Source organism: Scomber scombrus, chromosome 12 (assembly GCF_963691925.1).
Source record: "Scomber scombrus chromosome 12, fScoSco1.1, whole genome shotgun sequence".
In the NCBI taxonomy this organism is placed as follows: domain Eukaryota; kingdom Metazoa; phylum Chordata; class Actinopteri; order Scombriformes; family Scombridae; genus Scomber; species Scomber scombrus.
Genome location: NC_084981.1, coordinates 14,526,467 through 14,551,605, shown reverse-complemented (window position 1 = coordinate 14,551,605; position 25,139 = coordinate 14,526,467). Strand labels below are relative to the sequence as shown.

General features: G+C 38.2%; 1 protein-coding gene across 1 annotated transcript in view; it reads left to right on the top strand.

Annotated features, from left to right (window-relative positions):
* hpse2 (heparanase 2) overlaps positions 1-25,139 on the top strand; it is a 52,367-nt gene extending 27,228 nt beyond the window's left edge. Inside the window, exons 4-12 of the mRNA XM_062430071.1 lie at positions 1,495-1,668; positions 4,353-4,524; positions 8,402-8,449; positions 14,761-14,854; positions 15,761-15,867; positions 16,406-16,520; positions 19,726-19,871; positions 22,123-22,269; positions 24,977-25,139. Of these exons, the coding sequence (XP_062286055.1) occupies positions 1,495-1,668; positions 4,353-4,524; positions 8,402-8,449; positions 14,761-14,854; positions 15,761-15,867; positions 16,406-16,520; positions 19,726-19,871; positions 22,123-22,269; positions 24,977-25,139 (1,166 nt within the window). The remainder of the gene's footprint in view (positions 1-1,494; positions 1,669-4,352; positions 4,525-8,401; positions 8,450-14,760; positions 14,855-15,760; positions 15,868-16,405; positions 16,521-19,725; positions 19,872-22,122; positions 22,270-24,976) is intronic.

The window sequence follows — 25,139 nt, the reverse complement described above, 5'->3', positions numbered from 1 at the left end:
TGGACGGAGCAATCAGTTGGCAAGCTCATCTGGTGCCAAACCAACAGTTGAGGGCAGATTCTAGCAGGAACCAGACTGGTCCACCACAGTCTTCATCTGTTTCCTGTTGCCCTTAGGAAGCGAGGGTCAGAAGTCAAGGTAATATTTACGTTAATGGAACGACTCCAAACAGATTACATTTCAAAACAAGAGCCCGAGGTATCCAGGAGCAGCCTGCAGTCACACATTAAGATATAAACAAAAACTTTTTGCACTCTTACCATATGCCAACATCTGTGGTAGACCCTCATCCTTTCTCGCGCCGCTCATAACAGTGAACTGTGAGAACAATGTGTTCTGATGAAGACAGCAGACATAAATGTGAGTGAGCAGTCAGCTGCAGAAGAATAGAACAGGCTCGCTGCTTTGAGGAGCACATCTCCACAGGAGTCCATGATGGGAAAATCAGTCTGTCTGGATTCTCACTGATTGAAACTCTGCTGTCATGTGCACAAATAGAGTTGCATGCCTGGCATGCGACAATGGATTTCAGAGCAAATCCATTGAGAGAGTTTGCAGTTTATCCAAATATACAGTACACGCAATAATTTGATACACATTACTGTGGAGAAATGTAATCTTGTTTTGCTAATTGTATATGTTACAATTTACTGAGGTTAAGGAATTCAGAAGAACCCAGCTTTATGTCAAAGTCACATGGGAAAGTGCTTGTTTGTATGAATGAATAAAACCCATTGTTTGTCCAATGACTGGGCATTTTAACTATATAACATTTTTAGGATTTAGCATTCAACAAACCTGTACTCTATATTACATAACCAAGATACATTAATATGTACATTAGCTTAAATGAGTTGCTCAAAACTTCCTCATTTAGTTGTGTGACTATAACCCTTATTTGCCTAAAGACAAACTGGCCATATTTTTGAAATAGAATAAAATAAAGTGATAAAATTACATACAATCAGCCACCACAACAATTCTCAATGCTGACTCATAATTTCTAGTTGATTTACACAAAAACCAACCACTTCAAGTACATGAGGTTAAGAAATGAAAAAGCTAAATACATATTTGAATGAATGCATAATAGGTTAGATGAGACATCGATGTAACAATTATCAGTACTTGCTAAACATAGTTTGTTATCTTTCAGCTTTTTAAAGTATGATGGCTTGACTAAAGAAGATAAATTTAAGGAAGGTCAGATAATATTATTAATATTAATGACCATAGCAACACAACTATAAGTAAAGGCAGCAGTTTCCTGTCTTTGTGTGTTCTCTTTGATTAATTGAGGTAGTTGCAGATTTGAGGTGTGCTGAGAGCATCAAAACCTGAATTTTAGATACAGGTATGTTTGGTTTTTGAGCTGTTGAAGGGACATGAGAACCAATGGATCCATGAGTTTCTCATGATCTCAGCCATATTCATGTGATGATGCGAGGTGCATAAAAGAATCAAAGTTACAACTGCTTTGTGGGTTTCTCCCAGCCAGGTCTTTAGACAAACTGTACAACTTTGCCGATTGTGCTGGTCTGCACCTGATACTGGGGCTCAACTCACTGCACAGAAACCCAGACAACTCCTGGAACACCTCCTCCACCCTGAGCCTCCTGAAGTACAGCGCAGGCAAGAAGTACAACATCTCCTGGGAGCTGGGCAACGGTCAGTACACCAACACACCACACACTGCCTACTAAATAAGATGATATGGTGCAGTTTGTAATAGATTATTTCAATTAGGGATGTCCGATACTATCGGCCCTCCGATGTTATCGGCCGATATTCACTTAAAAATGTAATATCGGGAAGTATCGGTATCGGGTTTTTATAACCGATATTTGTTCTGTAGGGTTCAGCATTTCCGAGCCTGCATGAACGCAGCATGGGACGTTTACCGGTGTGCGCTTGATGACGTATAACAACAACAACACGCTAGACTCGTGGGTCGCTAACTGTGGCTAACAAGTTCATAGCGTCTACCGCCATGTACACGAACACACAAACAGAAACAGGGTTACAGCTCGTTGTCATTTTCTCTGTTATGCTTTCGGCGAGTCGCCTCTGTGACGTCACCGTCAGAGTCTGTTGGGTCCTATCTGGGTCCTACTCTGCTAGAGACACAACAGCTGAGAGGACCGAGTGAGAGGACGTTCCTATAAAACGTCCCGCCTCCAGAAACGGGGCTTATGTCTGTGATTTGGAACTATTTCCAAGTGTTCCCTACGGATAGTAAATTTGTAATTTGCAATTACCCTAACCCTAACCCATAATAAATATGGCAGTGCCATATTGGCACTTTTTTCCATAACTTAAATTGAAGTTGTTCTCTTTTTTTGCACTGACAGTGTTTACATTTGGAATGCCATATTGCATTTATATATGCATCCAGTGGGGCCTCACAATAAAATTAGGCGTAATGTGTTAATTCAACAATAGGAGATATGTTATGTTGTTACCTAATAGTTTTGGTGTAAAAAGTCACAAATATCGGTATCGGGTGATATCAGTATCGGAAATTAAGAGTTGGGGAATATCGGAATATCGGATATCGGCAGAAAAGTCAATATCGAGCATCCCTAATTTCAATGCCTTTACCCAGCTACTGTATTTAAGTGTTGTTGATGTACAGTTTTGATGTACCTTAGCTTTACATAATGGGACTTAGTTTTCCATAAAAGTCATCATTATGAGTTTATACATTTCACACAGACATGGGTTCATGCAAAAAAAATGGAGAGTTATCTAGCTACATGCAAGGAGACTGCAGTCTTAGACTGGCAAACTCAGTCTAAACTCGTATTAAATTGTTACCCTGACATCAAATATTTAAAGAAATGTCTGAAATTAAATAACTCTAAACTGATCCTGAAATCATTTGCAGCCTTACTTATAAATCTTTTTTTTTGGGTGAGTTGATGTATCTCAAATCCTGCAGCATACTGGAAATATTTAAACTCAAAAACATTGAGCAGTTTTTCAGAATAAAAACAGAATTGGAATTAATGGCTGTCATTTTATACTCTCACCCGTAGACATATTTTAACCACTGAAACCAGTGCTTTAGGAAAGAAGTTACTTTTTTTTTTGTTTAACATTCATTGTTAAACAACAGCTTTAATAGTGACAGTGTGTTTCCAGCAGTTTAAGGGTTAAAGTAACAATCTCAAATATCTCTGTTTCGCTCTCTTTGGTGGCACCTATGGTGATAAGCAGTAATTGCAGGTGTGCTTTTGGACCTCACTTCCCAGAGATCTCACTGTGTCGCCTGTGTGATGTCCGACACCGGAAAAAACAGTATGCTGCTTCCCACACAAGTGAGCTGAAGAGCGAGTCTGTTGCATTAGCTCCGCCTATCCTCTCCGGCGGTCCAACCACTGCCAAGAGATGAAAAACATGTCACTAGCTGTACGCTGCTTGCTTTTTGGTTTTTCTTTGTTTTTTTCTGGGACTGTCGCCACCAATACTGAGGGTGTTATACTGAAAATGCAAGCCATAGACTCAATTACCAATGTGTTACTTCATTCGACAATAGATAATGACTTACAGACGTATATTTAAATGAAAATCTTCGAGATTATTACTTTAAGGTGCGGGTTCATTCAGGGATGAAAGGAACAGCTAATCCTCATGTCATCTAACCATCTGTGCTCCTGGGGAGCTGCAGTTCACACACAGCCCTGCGTTTCCATGCTGCATATCACTTCATATTTTTATTTCAATTCATCTTCAATAAAGCTCAGAATAGAAACTTTTATTTTAACCTAAGCCTAAAAGTTGCAAACCTAATGATTGAATCATGTGAACATTTTTGAGACGAAGTGAACCGTGGCAAAAGTAACCACTTTATGTAAATCCTTTGGAATTTGTTAATAATATTCTCATTATAGTTTTCAGGGATAAATATGTACAGACACACATACGCACACACACACACACACACACACACACACACACACACACACACAAAACAGACATATTGAAACTTTTATTTTAAAGCTCACAACCTGGTACAGATATAATCACAATGCTTTTCAGTACAGTGGTTAAACAGCAATGGGCCTGTAAAAGTTTAGTTTTCCTCCTTTAGGGAACCCAGCTCCCTCAAGTTCTTTGTTTTAGTGATTCTGCAAGGCCACCCTGTGTGCTTGGACCATTCCCCTGACATTGAGTCCATCTGTCTGCATTACTGCGAATTGCTCAATTATATCTTTTTCTACTGACTGTTGGATACTCTCTAGGAGAGCAAGATCGGACTACAACAACAACAATATTCTTTGCCACCTCCCCACTGTTGCTTGTATAAACTCCATCTCTCTGGCTCAGTCTACTGCATCTCCTCTTCCCAGAGCCTAACACCTACCGCAGCATGGTGGGTCGTGCGGTCAACAGCACCCAATTGGCTCAGGACTACACCAAGCTGCGGACCCTGCTGCAGTCTGTGCGCTACTACCACCGAGCTCACCTCTATGGCCCCAATGCGGGGCGACCCAGGAAGAACGCCATCCTGCTGCTGGATGGGTGAGTCAGCAAGTAAAACATTGATTGTGCAAGATTCCACTCCTTGTTAGGATATCCTGCTGGAAAAAAGGGGGAAGGTAGTGGAAAGTATGCTGCAGCAGTTTGGGACTTTTACTGAGCTTTACTGTGATTAATACACATACATGCATGCACATGCATGCACGCACGTAGACACACACACACACGCACGCACACACACACACACACACACACACACACACACACACACACACACACACACACACACACACACACACACACACACACACACACATGTGTATTCAGTGTTTATGGATTTCCACTGTGCAGGTTTTAGGATCTCAGCTCCAGTTATACCATGTCAGCCTAAATAAAGTGTCACCTGATTGATAACGTGGCGGCACAACGTCCCACCTGCTGACTTTACCCAAAAACTCCACCAGCTTTGGTTTGACTCTGCTGGATCATCTAACAGTCATTTAACTCTCACCACGTTAGGCTGTTTTCTCATCAGATAGTACTTAGAAGTCATACCTTCACACTGCAAAAAACCAACAAAAAACAAAACATCCAAAATGGTAACAAAAAAGACATTTAAGTTTTAGTCTTTCAACCTTACAGTCACCAATTTGAAAATGGGCTTTAAGAGACTTTAAACATACCTGCTGTACTGATACTGTCACAGTAAACATTTACTTTGCTTTATTTTTACACATTTCCATGTCATTGCAAGAAGGGTCTTTCTTGTTAAAAGCATTTGAGTCATAAGTAGGTCCCAACATAAATGACATTCACAAACCACGTTTTTGGAAAACAAAGAAGACAAACAATGCACAAAAACTAGCAAAATAAAATGATGACATGAATTTGGTGACTTTTTAGATAAAAGAAAAAACTGTTCCTTCTCACATTGAAATACTGTAACTTTGGAATGTCTTTACCAATCTTCAGTACATTAAAAGTCTATGTAAATATAATTTTAAACAAACAAAGTGGCTGTCTGAAAGGTGAGGATCAAATACTTGGTGAAATGGTCACCATTAGTGTAATATATTCATGTTTATTGTGAACAGATAAAGCCTTGGGTATGAACCATATACCCTAACCCAGTAATTTTTGTTACTGACAGCAACTTCCTCTAAGCTCCTCTGCTCTAAGTTTAAAGTTTATATTTTATCAGGCGTCAGAACCACAAAATGTACTTTAAATACAAATATCAGATCAGTGGAAATCAAACTCTTACATTTTCCTACTGCACACTGTTCATTCTAAAAGACTATTGGCAGCATTTCTGTGTGCTGTGGCAACACAAACCCTAATCCTACTCGGGCCATATTAACACTAACCCCCAATATGATTGTGCAGGATTTTGAGTGTCACTGACTGTCTTAGTTTGTTGAAATTCCTTCCAACAAAGAAAGGCTTTCCCAGCTGTATTGAGCAAACAGATGACGACATTTTTTAAGCATATTCATCACCTCCAAAAAAGTTAAGTCTCTCTGAGTTTTTCTGTCTGTTGAAATGAAAACAAATCTGGCTAAAATGGAGGCACCAGTACAACAAACACAGGCTGAAAATCAAACATAGATAGATGTACACAATTTTGTTAGTGTTGGACGTTGCAAAAAAAAATGAAAAAAATTATTCCATAAATCTCTTGACTTTCTTTTTCTTTAGTAGACAAACAGTCGTGCGCCATAACCATCAACAATAAACATTCATTTCTTTTCTGCGTGGCTTAAAGGAAGCAGCTGTAATCAATGTTCTACTTATCTGTCACTAGAGATTTAGAATGTTTTTTAAAAGCAGATAACAAGATAATTAGAAGTGACGGAAGGAGAATAAATAAACAGGGAGCAGCATTGCTTTTAACCGAAGTAGAATCTATAAAGTTAAACTCTTCCACACTAAAAAATTCAGTGTTTTTACTCACACACTTGTGAAAACATGTGGGCAGAGACATGCACAGGAACAGTTTAATGTATCTCAGCCTGAATCTGTCTCCAGCTCCTCTTTGCAGCCACACACATTGTGGCAGGTAGTTGGAAGACAGAGGAGAAATAATAATTTGATATGGGTCTCCCTCCACTATGTACTTGAGCTACTTAAATCAATGAAACCATTAGGAACTGCTGTTTATCTCACCGTGTACTGACAGCTGAATTTCACTCATAAATAAGAGATGTTTGTTTGTATGCACCCGTGTGTGTGTGTGTGTGTGTGTGTGTGTGTGTGTGTGTGTGTGTGTGTGTGTGTGTGTGTGTGTGTGTGTGTGTGTGTGTGTGTGTGTGTGTGTGTGTGTGTGTGTGTGTGTGTGTGTGTGTCTGTGTGGTACAGTTCAGATTAATGAGCAGTCGACTCAGAGGAAAGGGAGGATGTAGGAGATGAGTGGCGAGAAGAGGAGGAGTGAGAGGATGAAGAGGGAGAGAGCTGGAGTATCTGCGGGTCACGGGTGTCACATTTAACGACTGGGTGATTCCTGTGTGTTTGACACTGTTACGAGGGGTTGACTCTTGTGTTTGACAGCCCAACTACTCTGCTGCTCTCAGGAAATAAGATGAATTAGACACTGAGCTGCTCACCGTCCAAATATCAGAGCTGTACAGACTAAACAAGCCAGAGCGGAGAAAGTTGTGTTTCTGTGACATGACGTTTAGAGACACACATTTGGGCATGTCTGACAAGCTGTTACCCCCAAATATGGAGTGATTTGGGTCAGGTACTACGCAGATGCAAACACACACGCACACACATACACATAAATACAGACACACACACACACAGATGCAAAGGCTCATGAGGAGGAGGGCAGACAGCAGGAGGGACTGCGTATGGGTTGAGTTTGTGTTTGTGTACAGGATGAGTCCATTAAAAGGTAGACTGGGTTCCACCAATTTTTTTTGTCCTCAAGGGCTGTTTGGAGTTTGTGTTTAACTAACTGGAAGTAAACTCTGCAGACTGCAGAAGGAATTCTTGAAAACACTGTGCAGTTTAGAGTTTTCCAAATCTGTGATGATTTTTAAAGAAAATCACTTTTCATTGGCTTCTTGGGTGTTATTTTTGTGTTGCTTTGATTGTCATTCCTCACAGTTATAATAACTTTCTTCTTTACAATTAGATTGCGACATCACAGACTTTCAAACATATTGTAAACACAACTCTAGTTTAACGGTATTAATCAAAACACTTATATGGAAATGAAAATGAAGTAAACACCCAAACTGTTAGTTGTAAACAGCCTCTTCCTGGTTTACACATACAGCTTTTTAGTGAAAATGGCTGCTGTGATAGACATTTTGGGGGTTTTTCCACTATTATTTTCTACCAAATTAAATGGTTTAAATAAATGGGGTTTAACTATTGGTGTGTTGATAACTTATATTATCATCTGACTATCAGTGTCTACCTTCTCAGATTGTGGTCTTTGCTGGTTGGGTAAAAAAAAGCATCATAACTTATAAGAGTAAAGGATAGGTTTGTATTTTTTCAAGTCTGTTATAAAAAAAACATCACTGTCTGAACATAGATGGAACATGGAAGAACATGGAAGATTTCGACAACTCATATAACTCATATTAACTTCAGCTAAACGTTCAATGCATTTTTGCACTGGATTAGGTTTGTGGATTTGTCCTTTCCATGGGAAGCATGCTAGGAAGGGTATTAATGAACAGTATAAACGGAGGGAATTATACCAGCAAGAAAAACAGTTTGTTTAAATATGGGCACCTGACTATTATTTCAAAACAGATTTGAAAGATGTGAACATATATTTTCATTTCCTTAAAACTATGGAAATAAGACCCAGATGGTAATACTGACAAACTGGATTTGTTTTTGTTTTCAATTTAATAAAGGGCGGCATTAAGGTCACAATAACTCTGTTTTTCTGTTTCAGGTTCATGAAGAATGCTGGCTCAGTTGTAGATGCAGTTACGTGGCAACAGTAGGTATTTTACCCTTTTTTCTATTTTATTACTTTGTTATTCCTTTGGGTACGTACTCAAGGAACCAAGGTCATGTTGGGTTTTTGTACCACCACATTGTGGGTATACAATAGGCAGTAGCCAATAATAACCATTATTAACATTGTAACTGAGAAAGATGGCGCATAATGTGGAGAACTGTGTTTATTCTGCAAATGGAACAACAGGAAAAAGAGCCGGAGAGGGTGTGTGTGTTAAATTGGGAACACCTGCCATTTGTCTATTGCACATACTGTAGGAATGCATACAAATATATCATTGGTTTGATCTTTTTCTCCCCTATTTTATCTATGCGTCTTTACACATGCATGTAAATAATACAAAGACACACCCACTGTAAGCTCAGACAAACCTTGTGTGAGTGAGTGGTCATTAAGGTGAAGGTCAGGTCTAATTAGAAGAAACGGAAGGCGGAAGGGCTGTCAGTAAGGCCTAGAAAAACACCACCCACACTGTTAAAATCAAACCATATGCGCTGGTTCATTCTTTCTGTCAATTAGCCTGTTTTACACTAGAAGTCCAGATTCCAGTCTAACCGAGGCTGCGTGACAGAAACTCTGACCTCTACAAAAGAAACCAAACTAATAAAAGTGGAGACCACTCATTAACACGTCTACGACATAGATTACACTACACTGCAGCTGGCTTGAGTTGTTTTGAATGCGGCATTCATTATAAACTGGTTTAGTGAATCATTCGTTAGAGAGTATCTCCATCTGTGGCTTAGATGTGTTCTTTTGGAGTGATGAAACACGTTGGTTATGAAGTGAAATATTTGTGTACCTCCAGATCACGAAGCTTTGATATGTGGTTTGCATTATGTTATGACGTTTTTTCAACAACATTGTAGTTTCACATTTGGAGCATCTTGTCTCAGTTACTGCTTATCCATTTTTGGATTCACCAAGAAAACATGATCAGAATGTTTGGTTATTCTCTCTAAATCTTTCTGTCTCTCTTTCTTTCTTCATCTTTCTGTTATATTAAGTTCACTCTCTCTTTATAGAAAGAGACCACTTTTCCAAAGACACTAGTCATGTTGTCTTGCACTTGCAAGTTCTTTTTGCTATTTTCTTTTCAGAGCACTTTAAACCAAATATTTCCAACTAACTTTAAGGAACAATACAATTTATGAAAAAAACGATATTTTTCACTTTTTACCTTTTATAGCCATGATAGTTTTAGTTTTTTATAGGTTTGAGGATGTCTGTCTCTAATATGTCTGCTTCCATTACAACATATAGGAGGTAAATGGACTTTTGTGGTGCTCAAATGACATTTAAAACATTTTCTTAAATTCAGCAGCAGAATGTCTTTCCGGAAAATGTGTCCCCATTATTCTGAATAATCCACAGAACACACAGTTTGAACACTAACTAGGGACTATTTCTTCTGTAGAAATTAGTTACAGTAAAAGGTTGCTGCTGTTTTTTTGTTTTTTTTTAATGTAATTGTTTTCAGTGTTATTCCCCCTATTGTGTTGATATATGTTTGCAAGACAGATCTATCAAACCTAAGCAAATAAAACTAAAACAATTTGCATGCCTAGATGCCATTAAAGTGAAAATATGTATGTAATGTGATTTGGGTGAACTGACCCAGACCTAACTTTTACACCCTTGCCCTCTAACCTTAACTATAGTGAACAAGACTTGTTTCATGTTGAGAAAATTAATCCTGTCAAAGCTGCGTGACCAGACGGCAGCCAGTTGTAACTGTGAAGATATGAGCAAAAAAAGTAAAAGAGAGAAATGTACCCCTTTTTTTGCTGTTAAGATGCCCCCTAGCAACACACTTAATGTGAGCCCTAATTGCTAGCAGTGGGGTATTAGTGGTGTGAACATGTGAGAGTGATATTGGAGAACACATGCTCAGCAGAAAAAAGAAAAAAAACATACACATTTTTTTGATCATGTAATGATAAAAGGGGCACTTTTATGACAGGTTCTTTTGAAAATCAGGCATACTCCTCAGCACATAGAACGTCAGGAACGATTTTTACTTTCTTCAGACACATGCTAATTCATTGGTTTTGCTTTTTGCAGCCACGCGGTCCCATTTAAAACCGTTACGGGATGACACATTATACCCATTTCTCTTGTTCCTTGTCAGAACGACAGTGGTACTGCATGCCAGAGAGCATGGTGTATCGGTTATTTACAGCGGAGGGTAGAAAAAAGAGATATTAAAGATTTGCGATCTCCTCCTTTCCAGTCTTAAAATTGCAGAGGGACTGTAAATTTACAGATGGCATTCCTGGGGGAAGCTACATATCCTTCAGCTGTTCTAAAATGATTGATCTGATGATAACCTGCTGGTCCACATCAAGGAACACATCCTCTCCTTGCTTCACTACCCCTCAGCTCACCCCAAATCTCTTGCTGCAGCAGATGGTCATTCCTTGACACTTAAAGTGCAATTATTATAAGCAACTGTAAAGTCCTTAACTTGTACTTTTCTTAAGTTTTTTTAATTAGATGTTTTTACTCCGCTACGGCTCTGGTTTTTAGCAAAATTAGGTTTTAAAGGATGAGAAGACTGTGAAAATAATACAAATTATAATGGCTTTTGCTTTGCTTGAGTTTCCGAGTTGTCTATTTTTTCTATTCTATTATTAACAAAATACTGCATGTTCTTAGTGGTATAATTACAGGCATTTCGTACTCTTCATATTAAACATAATTAATACTGGCTAGGATTTTCAGCAACCTAAAACATACACATCAGAATGACCCCAGAATAAAAAATAAATCACATTTTAAAACAGTTTCTCTTAACACAATAAAAAAAATTATAGCACTGGAGTTAAATAATCATTGAATGAACCACTGTGTCAGAAACAATCAAGATATTCAACAGTTTTTCTTTACTTTATTTGCTTCTGCAGTGCAAATAAGATTCAGAAAATGTTAATAATACTCACCAGAAAAACAAATCTGTCCTAACAGTGGAACCAGCTTTTTTCCCTTGAAACTGACATAGTATGCAGCATGACTAAAACTGAGACATGTTAGACACTACAGGGAGGCAGCCATAAGCAAAACCATATCCGCCACGCAAGGTACTTGTTTTGAAGGAGAAAAGTATGACTTTTAGTTTAAGTTGTGTATTTTTCCATTATGATATTCATTCTTGTTCAACTCTAATCCCTGTCAGACTTCATCAAATTGCTTTCTTTAGTCTGAACAGTATTTTTTTGTTAATAGAGTGCTAGATAGTTTTGTTAGTGAGCCGTCTTTGATGTGGTGCTGGCACTCTTGGAGAGCTGTGTAAAACAAGATGACCAAGTGGATCTTGTCTGAGAACATTGCTGTTCAGTGTTGCATTTTTGCATTTTATTGAGCTCTGGTCAGTCTAGCAGCTAAGGTTTCATGTCAGTGTTGTTAAACTAAGGAAAAGGTCTTGGCTCTGTTTTAGGAGCTTAGGTTTGAGCATTTTGGCTGACACCAAGTTCTTTATGGTATTTTTGTACTAATGAACCACAAAACTTGGATGTTTAGTAAAGAAAGTTGCTTTGTTACCTGATGCATTTATAAGCCGTTGCCAAATTCCCAGTAGTACTGATTTGTTCAAGCTATAACTATACAGCTATAACTTGTACTGTGTTTTATTCTGTTTCCATATATGAACTGGAATTTCTTACCCTGGGATCTGGACTGAAGAATTATTGTGAGCCCTCTGGAAAGATGACAGGATAACCAAATAATTTGTGTAAAGCTATGACTTAATCCATGCGTTGTTTACACTTTGAGGCCAGGAGTTTGGGACTTCTCCAACATTGTGACGAAAATTTCAACGAAGTTAAGCTCAGATTGCAACACGGCTTCACCCCACATGAACAAAATTCAGCTCCGTTCTCAGCAGCTTTGTTGACCAATCTGTCATTTCGACAGAACTTTCCAAAAAAGGGTCAATAGTGGTTTGACTTTTGCTTTGAGATCTTTTGATGCTGCAATTGGTATCATCTTTTTGTCCACTGGCTTCATTATTCACAATGTAATACAATACTTGATTGTCATTGTCCATTTAATTTTGTTGAATCTGCGATTGAGAAATGTATCATTGACTCTATACTCTCTATTGATTAACTCAATTAAAATGTCATACAGTACCTTTCCTGGACTTTGGAAATTTGCAGAAAACATATGCAGCTGAACTGGACTGATCTTTAGAAGAATCAGTGGAGAAATGAACTGAAATGAGTCAGATTTTTTAAAATCTTTAGTAAACAGCCATTTCATCTATTTATCTCGCAATGTCGTATATATTGTAGAAGTATATTGCTGATGGATGTAAGTGGACATTTATGTACAATATTTATTTTGCCACAATAAGGCCTCTAATTTAGTCATATATTCTATGCCAAAAACTTTTTCTATTGTTGTGCAGTAAACGATTTAGAAATCTATTCAATCTATTAAAGGCCAGTATTTTATGACAGTATAACATCACTAGGTTATACATTTGGCAAACACAGGAGATGTGACGCAAACGATCGTCCTACAGGGCTGGATATTCACAGCTGGATGTACTTTAAATTAGCATTTTGAGTGATACCTACAAAGAGAGCATTCACATCTTTGCATGCTGCCTACTAAATGATAAATATTTAGAGAAGTGGGTATATTCTGAACAAACTACTGTAAACACAGCTAAAACGGTGCAGACTGACCACTCAGAGAAGATAAAAAAGACAGTATATTTTAGTTTCAACTTGTAGTCATAGTTTGGATTTTAAAATTTCCTTTTAGGACCCGCTTTAGTTCAGCACGTAACTCTGTCTGTGAATGGAAGCTTGAAAGATGACTGAGCCGCTCTGTTAGAGCCTCTAGGACCTGAAATGACCTGACCATGAAGATAACTTGGCTAATGAACACACTAAAATTCCCAAATTTCCTTCCAGCTCACTGTTGAAGTTTTGAAATTCAACACAGGAAATTCAAGGTTTTGGGATACTATTTGAAAATATAATAACTATAAACTATAACAATTTTAACAATGTTGTGTATTCTTAGAAATGTTTCTGGCATTTTTTCCCCCCACTATTCACACATTCTTCTCTTTTTATACTTATCATAACCTACTTCAGCTTAGGGAGTTAGCTGCATACTGAACTGACTGATTGATTGACTGTCATTTTAAGACTCACGCAACAAATGTTTTTTTTTTTTTCTTCTGAAGTGCAAATAAGATGTAAATGTGTTTTATGGTACCTGAAACAGGAACAAAAGAGTGTGGTGTTGGCTAGTTCTCCAAGGCACTTTGGAAACAGCTGAGTCTCCAGCTGTATAGTATGTTGTTCGAAGGGCAGATTTGTGTTGCTCCCTTGTTTTCCTCTCTTGGACGCTTGCAGAGGATCTTGGAGAGGCTTTCTGTCTGCCCACAGGATGATGTTCTTAAAGGACTTTGGCGCAAAGTACCAATAAATTCTTCTCTCATCATGCTCTCTTAACATCATTTTTCATCATCATTCTCTTTGTGTCTCTATCGCACACACAGACAGAATCACTGCAGATGGATGTCTGCATTGTTCTGTCTGAGGCTGAAATCCCTGTGCTTCCAATTCCTTCCTTATGCAATCCCACATTTTGACATAGAATTGGATTGTCAGTATGCTAAAGTATAGTTGAATATGTCAGTCACTGTTCATCGTAATTGTTATAGCGAAATAATATATTTTGTGAGAACAAAAAAATACATAAATATACTTCATGGTTTTGGATTTTAAACCTGCGGTCCATAATGAGCCTTACATTCTAACTACAAGTTGGCAGAGCGCTTTAACTAGCATTGCATTGTTATTATAAAGTACAATTAAATTGCCACTGACATACCAGGGAATGTAATATGTTATCATGGTATATAATTGGATATTATTTAAGTGATGAAGTTAGATGACACTGAGATTGTCAGTTGTACAGATTTGACCTGAAGAAACTTTTTCATTAGCAAGAGCATCTTAACAGTGGAGAGACATAATGGCAGATGTCCTGCTTTTAGTGCATCACCACTGTCCCACATGGAAATGTATGTAATAGCCTTACATAACATCTAACTACACATTTTAACTTCAAATTTTTGCCATAAGGTCAAACTCTGAACAAGATATGGGGGAATAGATGTTTGAATGGAGAATCAAAATGAAGGTTGTGCATTTCAGTTTATGATTCATTACATGTGCAATAACCATAATCACCATGTATGTTGATCACATTGTAAAGAATGCATAGAGTGTTTCTCTCACAGTATTTCTCTTGCATTTCCCAAACAGTTATTACATGGATGGCAGAGTGAACAAAGTGGAGGACTTCCTAAAAACGCGTCTGTTGGACACACTGACAGAGCAGATCAATAAAGTCACCAAGGTAACCTTAAATTAAATTTGTACTTTAAATAATCTCAGTTTATATGTATTCACAGCATACTGTATATTGCATATTTCCATCAAATGTTTCTGAAGGGGCTGCTTTAGGATTTATTTCAGTCATAGTTATAGTTAGGTCTGTAGATGCACAATTGGGGTAATATCCGCTATATATTTCAGAGGTCATATGTTGGTCTTTTCCCAGTTAAACTACTTCCAGCAAACCTCCTCCAGGGAGAATATGAAGAAATAACTATTTTTTACCTTGAGATAAATTTGCATTTCTTTTGACTTTGCCAAGTTATGGATCGTCTCAGCCTGCAGCTAGTTTTGCGATGATACAGCCACATGTGCAAACCACAAGAGTAAGCCCTCCGGCTAAGAGGGCTGTGTCCATGATGAGGTAATACTATCAACACAAGCTGCTGTGGCAGACTTGCTGAGTTTTGTGATATGATCAGCGCCAACATGCCTGAGGGAAAAAGAGGCAATCGTTCCCAAGAACAAAACATTAAATGAAATAGAACAGGAATGGGATACTTTACCCCCACAGCCAAAGTCAATGAGCTCAAGGTTTTGTGTGTGTATGTGTGTTTTATGTACACGCACTTAATAAGTCTGTGTCATTGTGCAGTTGTATATTTCTGTGTCTATTTACATTGCTGAAATGACTTTCACAAGCTTGCAGAGATTCTGTCAGTATCATAAAAGCTTTCAGAACAACAAATAATTAAATATGCTGCACTAAATTACTCCCAAAAATAATTCTACTCAAAATAAATGTTGTGTTTCTTGAAATAAATTGGACTGGAAATTATGCATTGATCTAAATATATCTTTCACAAAGTTGATTTCAGCATGAATTTTGTAAACTACACCTGTATTTCTATCACTTACTGTATTACAGGTCGTGAACACACACACTCCTGATAAGAAGGTGTGGCTCGGTGGACTGGGTCCCGCATGGGCAGGAGGCATCAATAATCTCTCGGACACATATGCAGCCAGCTTTTTGTAAGTACTGTTGTCGTACTATAGCTCCATAAGAAACCCTTGTGGTGTGCTACGTAGATAATAATACCTTGATAATGAACTCGTATTTGTCAGAAAAAAGTATTTATTTCCAATACATTATGTGTTCTATTAGAAAAAATGTGCATCAAGTCAAGTCAATTTTTCAATTGTATATATATATAGCCCAATATCACATATTTGCCAAGGGGCTTTACAATATATACAGTATATGATACTACCTATACTTAGACCCTTGACTCAGATAAGGAAAAACTACTGAGGAATAATTGTGAAAGAAAAAGAATAGAAGAAACCGCAAGATGATCAACAAAGGAGGGTTCGTCTTCAAGGACAAACAGACATGAAAAAGATGTTGGGTGTACAGAAAAGCAAAATAGAAAAATTACAATATGGAAAATCAGGATAACAAAACCACAGATATATTGTAAACATGTATGGCAAACACAATCAAAGATGTCCATTGTTTCTTTGCGAAAGAAATGTTCACATGTACCACTCGTGTTGTTTTGTATTACAGGTGGGCTAACACACTGGGAATGGCTGCTGTTCAGGGAATTGACGTTGTCTTGCGTCACTCATTCTTTGACTATGGATACACGCACCTTGTTGACCAGCACTTTAACCCTTTACCTGTAAGTTTTGAAGTCTCAAAAATATTTCAACAAGGTTAAGTGTAACTATTGAATCAAGTTCACCCCTCATTCTCTAAGGCCAACGATGTTGAGGTTAAGGTTCTGGACCTTCTCCCCATATCAGACCCAGTCCAGTTTGCCTTTCCCTAATGGCACCTCTTGCTCTTTCCCGTGGGAGCTATTAGGTGAGATGAAAGGCGTTTAGTGGTGATGAGTGGTTAGACGCGGGGGCGAAATGCCATGTAACCTTAGCCCTTTGTCAGTAGCCCAAGACAGTGTCACTGCTCCCCTCATCCCCCATCACAACTGTGCGTTTCTCTGTGCGGGACAGTCGGTCGGTGAGAGATCTGCAACCTGAGATGCTGATACACAGACATGTTAGTAAAATACCCTGCAACGCTGTGTGAAATGGAACTGCCCAGTCCTGAGTCTCTCTGTGTTTGGGACTGAATAATACTGGTAAAGAGATGCAACAGCCTTCATCTGCATATTGAATTAACAACCTGAAATATGGTTGTTATCAGTGCATCTGAAGTTAAAATAATTTAAATGCACAGATTTGTAGGAGGCAGACTTCTGAGGTCATAATGTTCAGTTAATGTTCAGTTGTAATTTATTTCTTTTAAAAGGAGAAACTTTTTTTGTTGATTGATTTGATTTCATTATGCTTGGAAAAAAATAATTAGAAGTGTGAAGTGTGATAAAATATGAGCCAACTTCATAAAAAAGATTTATTAAGTTCATAAAAAGGGTGTATATTAAACTGAGGCAAAGCAGGGGTGAAAGGCTTACATTAAGGACATGCACAATAAATCAGTGTTCCTACACCAAAGGAGGACACACATTTGTTATTATTCAAGATTGTTTTATTCCTGCTTTGGTCAGAAATAGCCAATCCAAAATGCCATTTAACAGATAATTTTATTAGATTAATGAACTAATCACTTGAAAAATCTGACAATAAGTTTTTACAAAATCCCTCATTAGTAGTCTCCAGCATGGATATGCCTTTTTGAGCCTCACTTCAACTATAAGGTATTAAACAATCGAGATGGCTTCATTTTTTTCCCTCTTTGTCTCCATTATTTTTCTGGGGCTGTCGGTCTCCTGCCAGGATCACAATGCTTTTAACATGGCTGGATGTCTGAAGGCTGCACCAGCCTACCTGCTGAGAGAATTCACTGCAGGGCCAACCTGTCCTCTGCATGAGAAATTTATGACCTGGCCCCTTCCCCTATTGGATGACTCTTCCATTGGTAGATGTTGAATCCAGTCCCAACACACTGAATGACTCAACAACTTCACTCTTTTCCACTCTTATCCTCTTTTTCTTTTTTTAAAAAGGTTTTTTATAGTTGTCTACTCGCAGAGGTGCGCTGTAAACTCCCAGTGATAGTTATCTTTAACAGAGATTACTTATTTAAGGTAAAGAAATGTTCATATTTGTCCATATACAGTACCTGGAAGTTGTTGAAGAAATGTTTTTTGAAAAAATTGCCCTTTTGATTTCGTAATTTGAAAAATGACTTAAGTAATGACTGGAGACCTTAGGACGCAGTTAAGTTAAATCCAAACTACAGCTTGTCTATTGTCCATTTTGAACCCTCCACCTTACAAACATTCATTACTACAAATACATTTTGGTTTACTTGTAGTTTGTTTTTGTTTTTTTTACCTTTTCCTGAATATGTCTTTTTTATAGCGGCTGTTTTCTCTTAATTTCCTTATGGGATACCCTATTACAGCATGCCGATTATTGTCTAGTTAAATTAAAAACACCGAAACTAATGTTGAACTTCCCGTTAAATGCATCAAAATGCTGTAACCTCATACTTTGGTTGTGGGATTTCCAGACATTAACAGGGTCTCAACTAGGCAGTCTGACTCTCATTTGCCCTATTTAGCTAAACGTTTAAGGTTAATTGTTATTCTCCTTGTTATCGTCCTCTATTCCCTTAACTGTGCAGCTGAGGTTTGACCGGTGTCTGGTTTATGGTTTTGCTTTTCTGGAGTCCTTGAGATGTTGCTGTCTTTTTTATGAGTGCCTGGCTGTCTTTATGTCTGTTTTTCTGTCTTTATTGATCATACTTTGACAGTTGTCTGTTTATCCATCCATCTGAAGGGGAAATTGAGGGCGAAATAGACAGGGGACATGGAGACAGACAGGCAATCAGACAGGAAAACAGGCAGACAGTCAGACTACTGCAGATTTTGGACCTCAGTTGATGTTTCCTAATGCTACAAAAAATTCAAAGTGATGCCCATTGATTGTTGAGATGACCGTACCTTAAAATATGTCAATAAATTGATGGTCTTTTTTACTTGAGTTTTGAAATTTAAATACAAAGCAAGAGTATAGCATCACACACCGTCTTGCACAAATAAAACCTCAAACTCATAACCGTAACCTTTGTTTTATACACTGCACAATAATCATAGATCACAGCTCTGGCCATACCATACATTTATCCATCCATCCCTCTGCTTGTGGCCAACACTATACAGTTCCATACTGTGCTCTGCTTCTTCGATGCCTTGGCAGCAAATTAAGTTAAAGCCTGCATGGAAAAAAGAAGCCCTAAATGTTGCCATATGCAGGATTGCATGGGAACTTCCTGAGGAACACATGTTGTTCTGGGTCTCTTGGAGAGGTGTTGAGTCTGTGTAGTCTATAGAGTGAGACGCAGTATAGTAGACCACTCAACAATGATAACAGAGAACAGTAATTCATGATGGAGCAAAATATTTTGTAGAAAATGTCATATTTAAGACCTGTCAATTCTAAACGGGTCAGCAGTTGTTGGTTACAATGTGACATGTTACATGGGACAATCAGCTCCAACAAAATGTCGGGTGTCAAAGTGCTGACATATTTAGATTTGACATTTTTGTGGAATGTACCTCTCTTTTCACCATGTCGAATACTAGTTGCTTTGCTGGCACATTCTTAATTCTCACAGTTTGTGAAACTTTATCTGTTTCTACAATCACCAGCCCATTTCATGGCTGAGTAAACAAAATGGATATTTTAGGAATATTTCCTTTCAGTGGATTCCAACATAACCGTATTAGTGGTCTCTTTCAATAAAAATCCTCACTTTTGATTTGTTCTGGTATTTAAAAAGCAGAGAATTTAAAACTTTCTCTCTGCAGAGAGACTGGCTGAATGAATGAAAGTAATGTGTGTGTCTTTGTGTGCTTACAGGATTACTGGTTCTCTTTGGTCTTCAAGCGTCTGGTTGGTCCGAGGGTTTTAGCTGTGCGGGTTGCTGGACTGCAGAGGAAGCCACAACCAGGACGAGTCATACGAGATAAGCTACGTATTTACGCGCACTGTACCAGCTACTACAAGTACGTACTTAACCACCAAGCATTAGTATGTAACCTGTCTTTAAACACAGCAAGTGTGTATATTATATACTACGAACTGTTAATTTCTTACATTTATATTTGTGTCCTCTTGGGCTTTCCGTGATGTATAGCAATACTTTGGGAATGTCCTTTAACATTTAGATTGAAAGCAGACTGCTGCAGGTTTTACTTGTTTCAACTCTCTGTGTCCTCCCGCAAACACCTGAGGCTCAGTGTCTGCTGGGGAAGAACAAAATCCCCAGCCGACCCATTCGGCTCCCCATAAATAAGCAGACTGCAGACACCTGCTCATTCACAGCTCAGAGCCTATAAAACTTAACGGGTATCACTTATCAGGTGTGTGGGTTCTGTCTCCCTACCGTCAAAGAGCCGCTGAAAGGTGTGCTAGGCCTTTATCCCATCTCGGATTGGCTGGAGGGGGTATCTGAGGGGGAGGGGGAGGGGGAGGGACAATAAGGCGGTCTGTGCCGGGAGGAGATAAAGAGTGCCACCATGGCCTGTTCAAGGTTATCATTTAACCCAGGCCAGTGGCTGTCAGCACCAGGCTAGACTTACGGCCCTTCTCTAGACAGGGCTCATTTACAGGTGGAGCATCTCTTAGAAAAATGTTCAAGCGCTACACAGGTAGATCGGCGATAGATGGTAAATGGGCAGGAGTTGCATAACCAACGCTCTGCTGTAAGAGGCCGGATGACATGCCCACAGATATTTGAAATAGTTTTCAACAAGTGTATTCACTCAGCCACCTGGTATGTATGGTGAAATTGGAAGTGCAGAGATATCCATGGCATGCAGTGTCGCTCAGCTCCACTCAACATACCAATTCGCTTTGGACTTATATGATCAGACAGCAAGGCACTAAACAGTCCCTCTTGAATCCAAAGCCACTTCAGTTTCCATTATTTCTGCCACTTTGTGGTCTTACACAGTCAGCCCTTAAGTGGACGAGCCATTGTAGCCTTAGTGGTTTGACTGTGCTGCGTAGACTGCAAAGAATATGTGTTCAGGCAGTCAGTGGTTTGAGAAGTCTTTGCAGATTAGATATTTGACTTTCACTACCCTTTTACCCCTTTTAGTGGTTTGCATGGCATTTTTTTCACTTTCCAGCGATGCACCAACATCAAACGGCAAACACATGTTTATGTTCCTGGTTTGGATCTCTAAGAACCTCATCATTTGAAAAGCTTGAGAGGTCATTATCTCTCCCTCCATCTAACCATGTGATCTATCACTCGGAGCCATGGTCCATGTTTCCCAGAAACAAGGCTCCAAGAGTTTAACACAGCCAGACACGCAGAGTTTTTATCAACAGTACACTACTTGCACTTTTCTCTGTCGATATATTGAATATTAGCAGTCTTGCTGGGTTAATGAAATACATGGCTAAGCCTGTGCCCAAAAGATCAAAGATAAACATCAAATTGAAAGTCAAGATTGCTAGATAGATATGAGATTTTGGAGGTGGTAAGAATTGGAAGAGATGTCTACCTGAACGTTTAACCAAAGCCCAGCTCTGACCCTGAACTCCAAGGCCGACATGTGGTATTCACTACAGCTGTGTTGTCTTTGTCCTCATTTCTGGGCTCTTATTAGATTTTATCATGTTTGTCTTATCCGTCTCGCTCAGTTATTTACCTTTGACCAATATTGCTATCAAGTTGTGTCCCCAGTGCTTTGCTCTCAGGAGAGGGACTCAAACACTGTTGTCTGTGTAACTCAAGAAGTGTTGCCTGTTGTGTTCACACCCTTCATGTGACCCTTGACTATACAGCGACAGGTTTTAATATTGGATACTGTACAAGAGAAGCAGATTTGTGCTTCAGATAGACTTTATTAGGATAATAATGGCCTGTAAGATGAAGTGTGGTTTAATATATTGCCTTCTAAATATAGATGATAGGTTTTAGGCTCTGATAAGGGACAATGTGCTGCTAATGGAATTCCCTTCATGAACATGCTGTTTTTTACTTTATTATGTGTGTGTGTGCCTTTTGATCCAGATTAGATGAAGGAGTTGCGGTTTGATCCTGTTATTATATGTGATAAAAAAATATCAAAGACTTTCCCCTCTTTGTAGTCATCTTTAATTATAGAGAATTTTATTCCACATGGCAATGTAATGTATAATAAATCCTCAGAAGCAGATGTGAAGTGAAAGGTTTTTTGGAAAACCTATGTGATGTGAGGAAAATTAATGTGACGTTGTTCATCATTTTCTTCACTGTACCAGTCATAACTATGTGAGAGGCTCCATAACAATCTACATCATCAACCTGCATCGGTCGCGGAAGAAAATTAAGTTGGCGGGGACGTTACGGAACAAGACTGTCCATCAGTACCTGCTGCAACCCTACGGCACTGACGGACTCAAAGCCAAGTTAGTGCACACAAACACACATGCATGCATAGACACAGAGATGCATTAATAAAGTATCCTCTTCAATCAAATGAGACAAATGCACTGATGAGAGACCCATAATGCAGCTGCTCAAGTTTTCCAGTCGTGTCCTTGCTCATATAAAACAAAAACAAAAAAAACCTGTATTATTCCACAAATAATAAATAGTTAGTTGAAATTAAAAGAGCATTTAGCAAAGCTCTTAAACATGTTGAGATGAGGAACAGTGATATTGATGATTTTGTCAAGGCTTAAAGAAAAGTTTCATAAACTGCTTTTTAGGTCTCAAACTATTTTATTTTAATAGCCTAATAGCTTGTTTATCACTGTCCCTTCAAATGCTGCACTGAATCAATGTTGTAGAATTTTAGGAAAACAGTGGATGATGGACCTGAGCTGTATATTTTTCACTGAATTGGCATGTTGCGTATATACGCACAATAAAAAATGTACACTGGCATTTTTTCAAAATTTCCGTGTGTTGATCTAAATAGAGAATAACACTTACAGCAAACTCTTACGATCATTTTTCTTTTGTCAGTGAAGAACCATTAGGGCTGACCATTAATTCAGACTGTCACAATATGTTGCACTGCATTACTGTAACTTGCCAACTTAGGAAGTAAACATTCAGCAAGTCCAGAGACCTTCACAGAGGTGCACCATATTTGTGTCCCATTGTTTGAATGGATTTTTGTCCTTTTATGCCATTTTAACTCTGTGTTGTTCACAGTTTTTATTAACAAGGTAATATAACTCCTATTGCCTTACACATCCCTTTAAAATAAAAGTTTATGCTTTCAGCCTCTCCCTCTCCTCTCCCCTTTGAGCCCCTGGCCTGTTATTCTGACTCAGTTTTAAGCATCAAATCCTGGAATAACAGCCTAATGACCCAAGACCCGTGTGTGTGTGTGTGTGTGTGTGTGTGTGTGTGTGTGTGTGTGTGTGTGTGTGTGTGTGTGTGTGTGTGCGTGCGTGCGTGCGTGCGTGCGTGCGTGCGTGCGTGCGTGCGTGCGTGTGTGTGTTATATGATACCTATATGAGGCCTAAATCAAGGCTCAGGCATGATCCTTAAATAACAGCATAATGATGGAGGATGTTTTAGGTGTTAAAATAGGATTGCGAGGCAATTTATAGGAGAGCAAACTAACGATGGGCCTTTTTTTTCAGGCTTTAAGTGCTTTCCTTTACCACAGACAGCGCAGGGAGACTTTTATGAAGAATTTAGCAACACCAGATGTCTATAAATTTGTCTCGAGTAGAGGGACTTTCTAGTATTCAGGTCCATACATTGTAAGAAAGCTTTGAGAAATTCAGTTTGATTCATATTATGTCCAGATTGGGCGCAATTGTATTTTATCTTGTATTGAATTTTAGGTTCACAGCTGGTGTTAATCTCTACAATAACAGCAGCACTTTATATTTAAAAATGTGTGCATTAAAAGTGACATTATAAAATGAATTCAATGATAATAATATTAATAAAAGGTAAGTATCTGATTTATTATGTTAACTATAAAAATGACAGGTAGTTACTTTAAAACAATAACTTATATAGATTTTAAAAAATATATATTTTGAATAAAGACAATTGTGAGTCTTACTCAAGCCAACTGTTAGGCAGGAAGTTTCAAACATTTTTTATGACAGTTATCCTTTCAATAAACCATAATCCAAGTAATGAACTCCTTACCTTCCCTCAAATGACAAGAAAAACATTGAAAAGTGAATATTTCACTTTCTATTGTTTTAAATGTTAACATACTTGTGCTATAAATAATTGATTCTAGCAGAGAGATAAAAAGGAAAAACATAGAAAGTGAGACATGAGACGACACTGTTCTCCAGGCAAAGAGATGTAGGAGTGTAAATAATCTCCTGTAATGGGACATGTCAGCATTTACTGACTAACAGGTTTAATTCAGCAGCATTGTTCAATATGTTTTCAATATGCTGTTTCCTAGAGTTAAAAATGAAAATGAGAGAAAAGCATTTTTGGCAGTTTCTAGTGAGCCGACCTCCTCAACATCAGAATTTAAGAGGATATAGCAGCAAAGTGTGTCTCAAACAAAGGTCATATTAAATAGCATGGAGCATTAATTCACTCTAAATAATAGTGTGAAAAAACTGCCTCATAGGAAACATTTTTCAAACATTATTAGTTGTAATAGCTTTTGGAGTTCTGTTATCAGAAGTGCCAGTAGTCATTGTGATGGTTGCTGAAGAAAAATATTTTTCTTAGATTTTATCTTTTTAGCGTAGATGATTCAAAAATTGATAGTTTCAGTTTCGCTCTATGCAAATTCCATTCAAAAATCAAGTTGTACTAATATACATGAAAGTGCAGTTGTGAAATTGCAATTTTGTAGCAGTGGCACCCCCAAGTGTACAACTGACAGACTTATAAACTTAGTACCATGAATAATTTGTTGGATTTGTTGTCTTTTGTTGATTACGTTAAATATATTTAAACTGCTTTCTCTATTATTGTTTTTTTTTACTGCGACCACCAGTTTAATATGTTAGAAGGCAGATTAAGAAAAAAGAAGTGCAACTAGCACTTGCTGTAAGCACTGGTATCTCTTGGTGAAAAGACAGATTGTTAAGGAAAAGCACAAGTTTATCCACTGAAGCACATGTCATTGAGATTATAAAAACTGCATTTCCTGTTCCCTTCTCTCTGCAGATATGTCCAGCTGAACGGGGAGAGGTTGCTCATGGTGGACAATGAGACTTTCCCAGAGTTGAAGCCTAAAACGTTGAGGGCTGGACGGACAATAGCCATGCCTCCCATGACTATAGGTTTTTATGTCATCAAAAATATTAACGCATATGCCTGCCGAAGATAA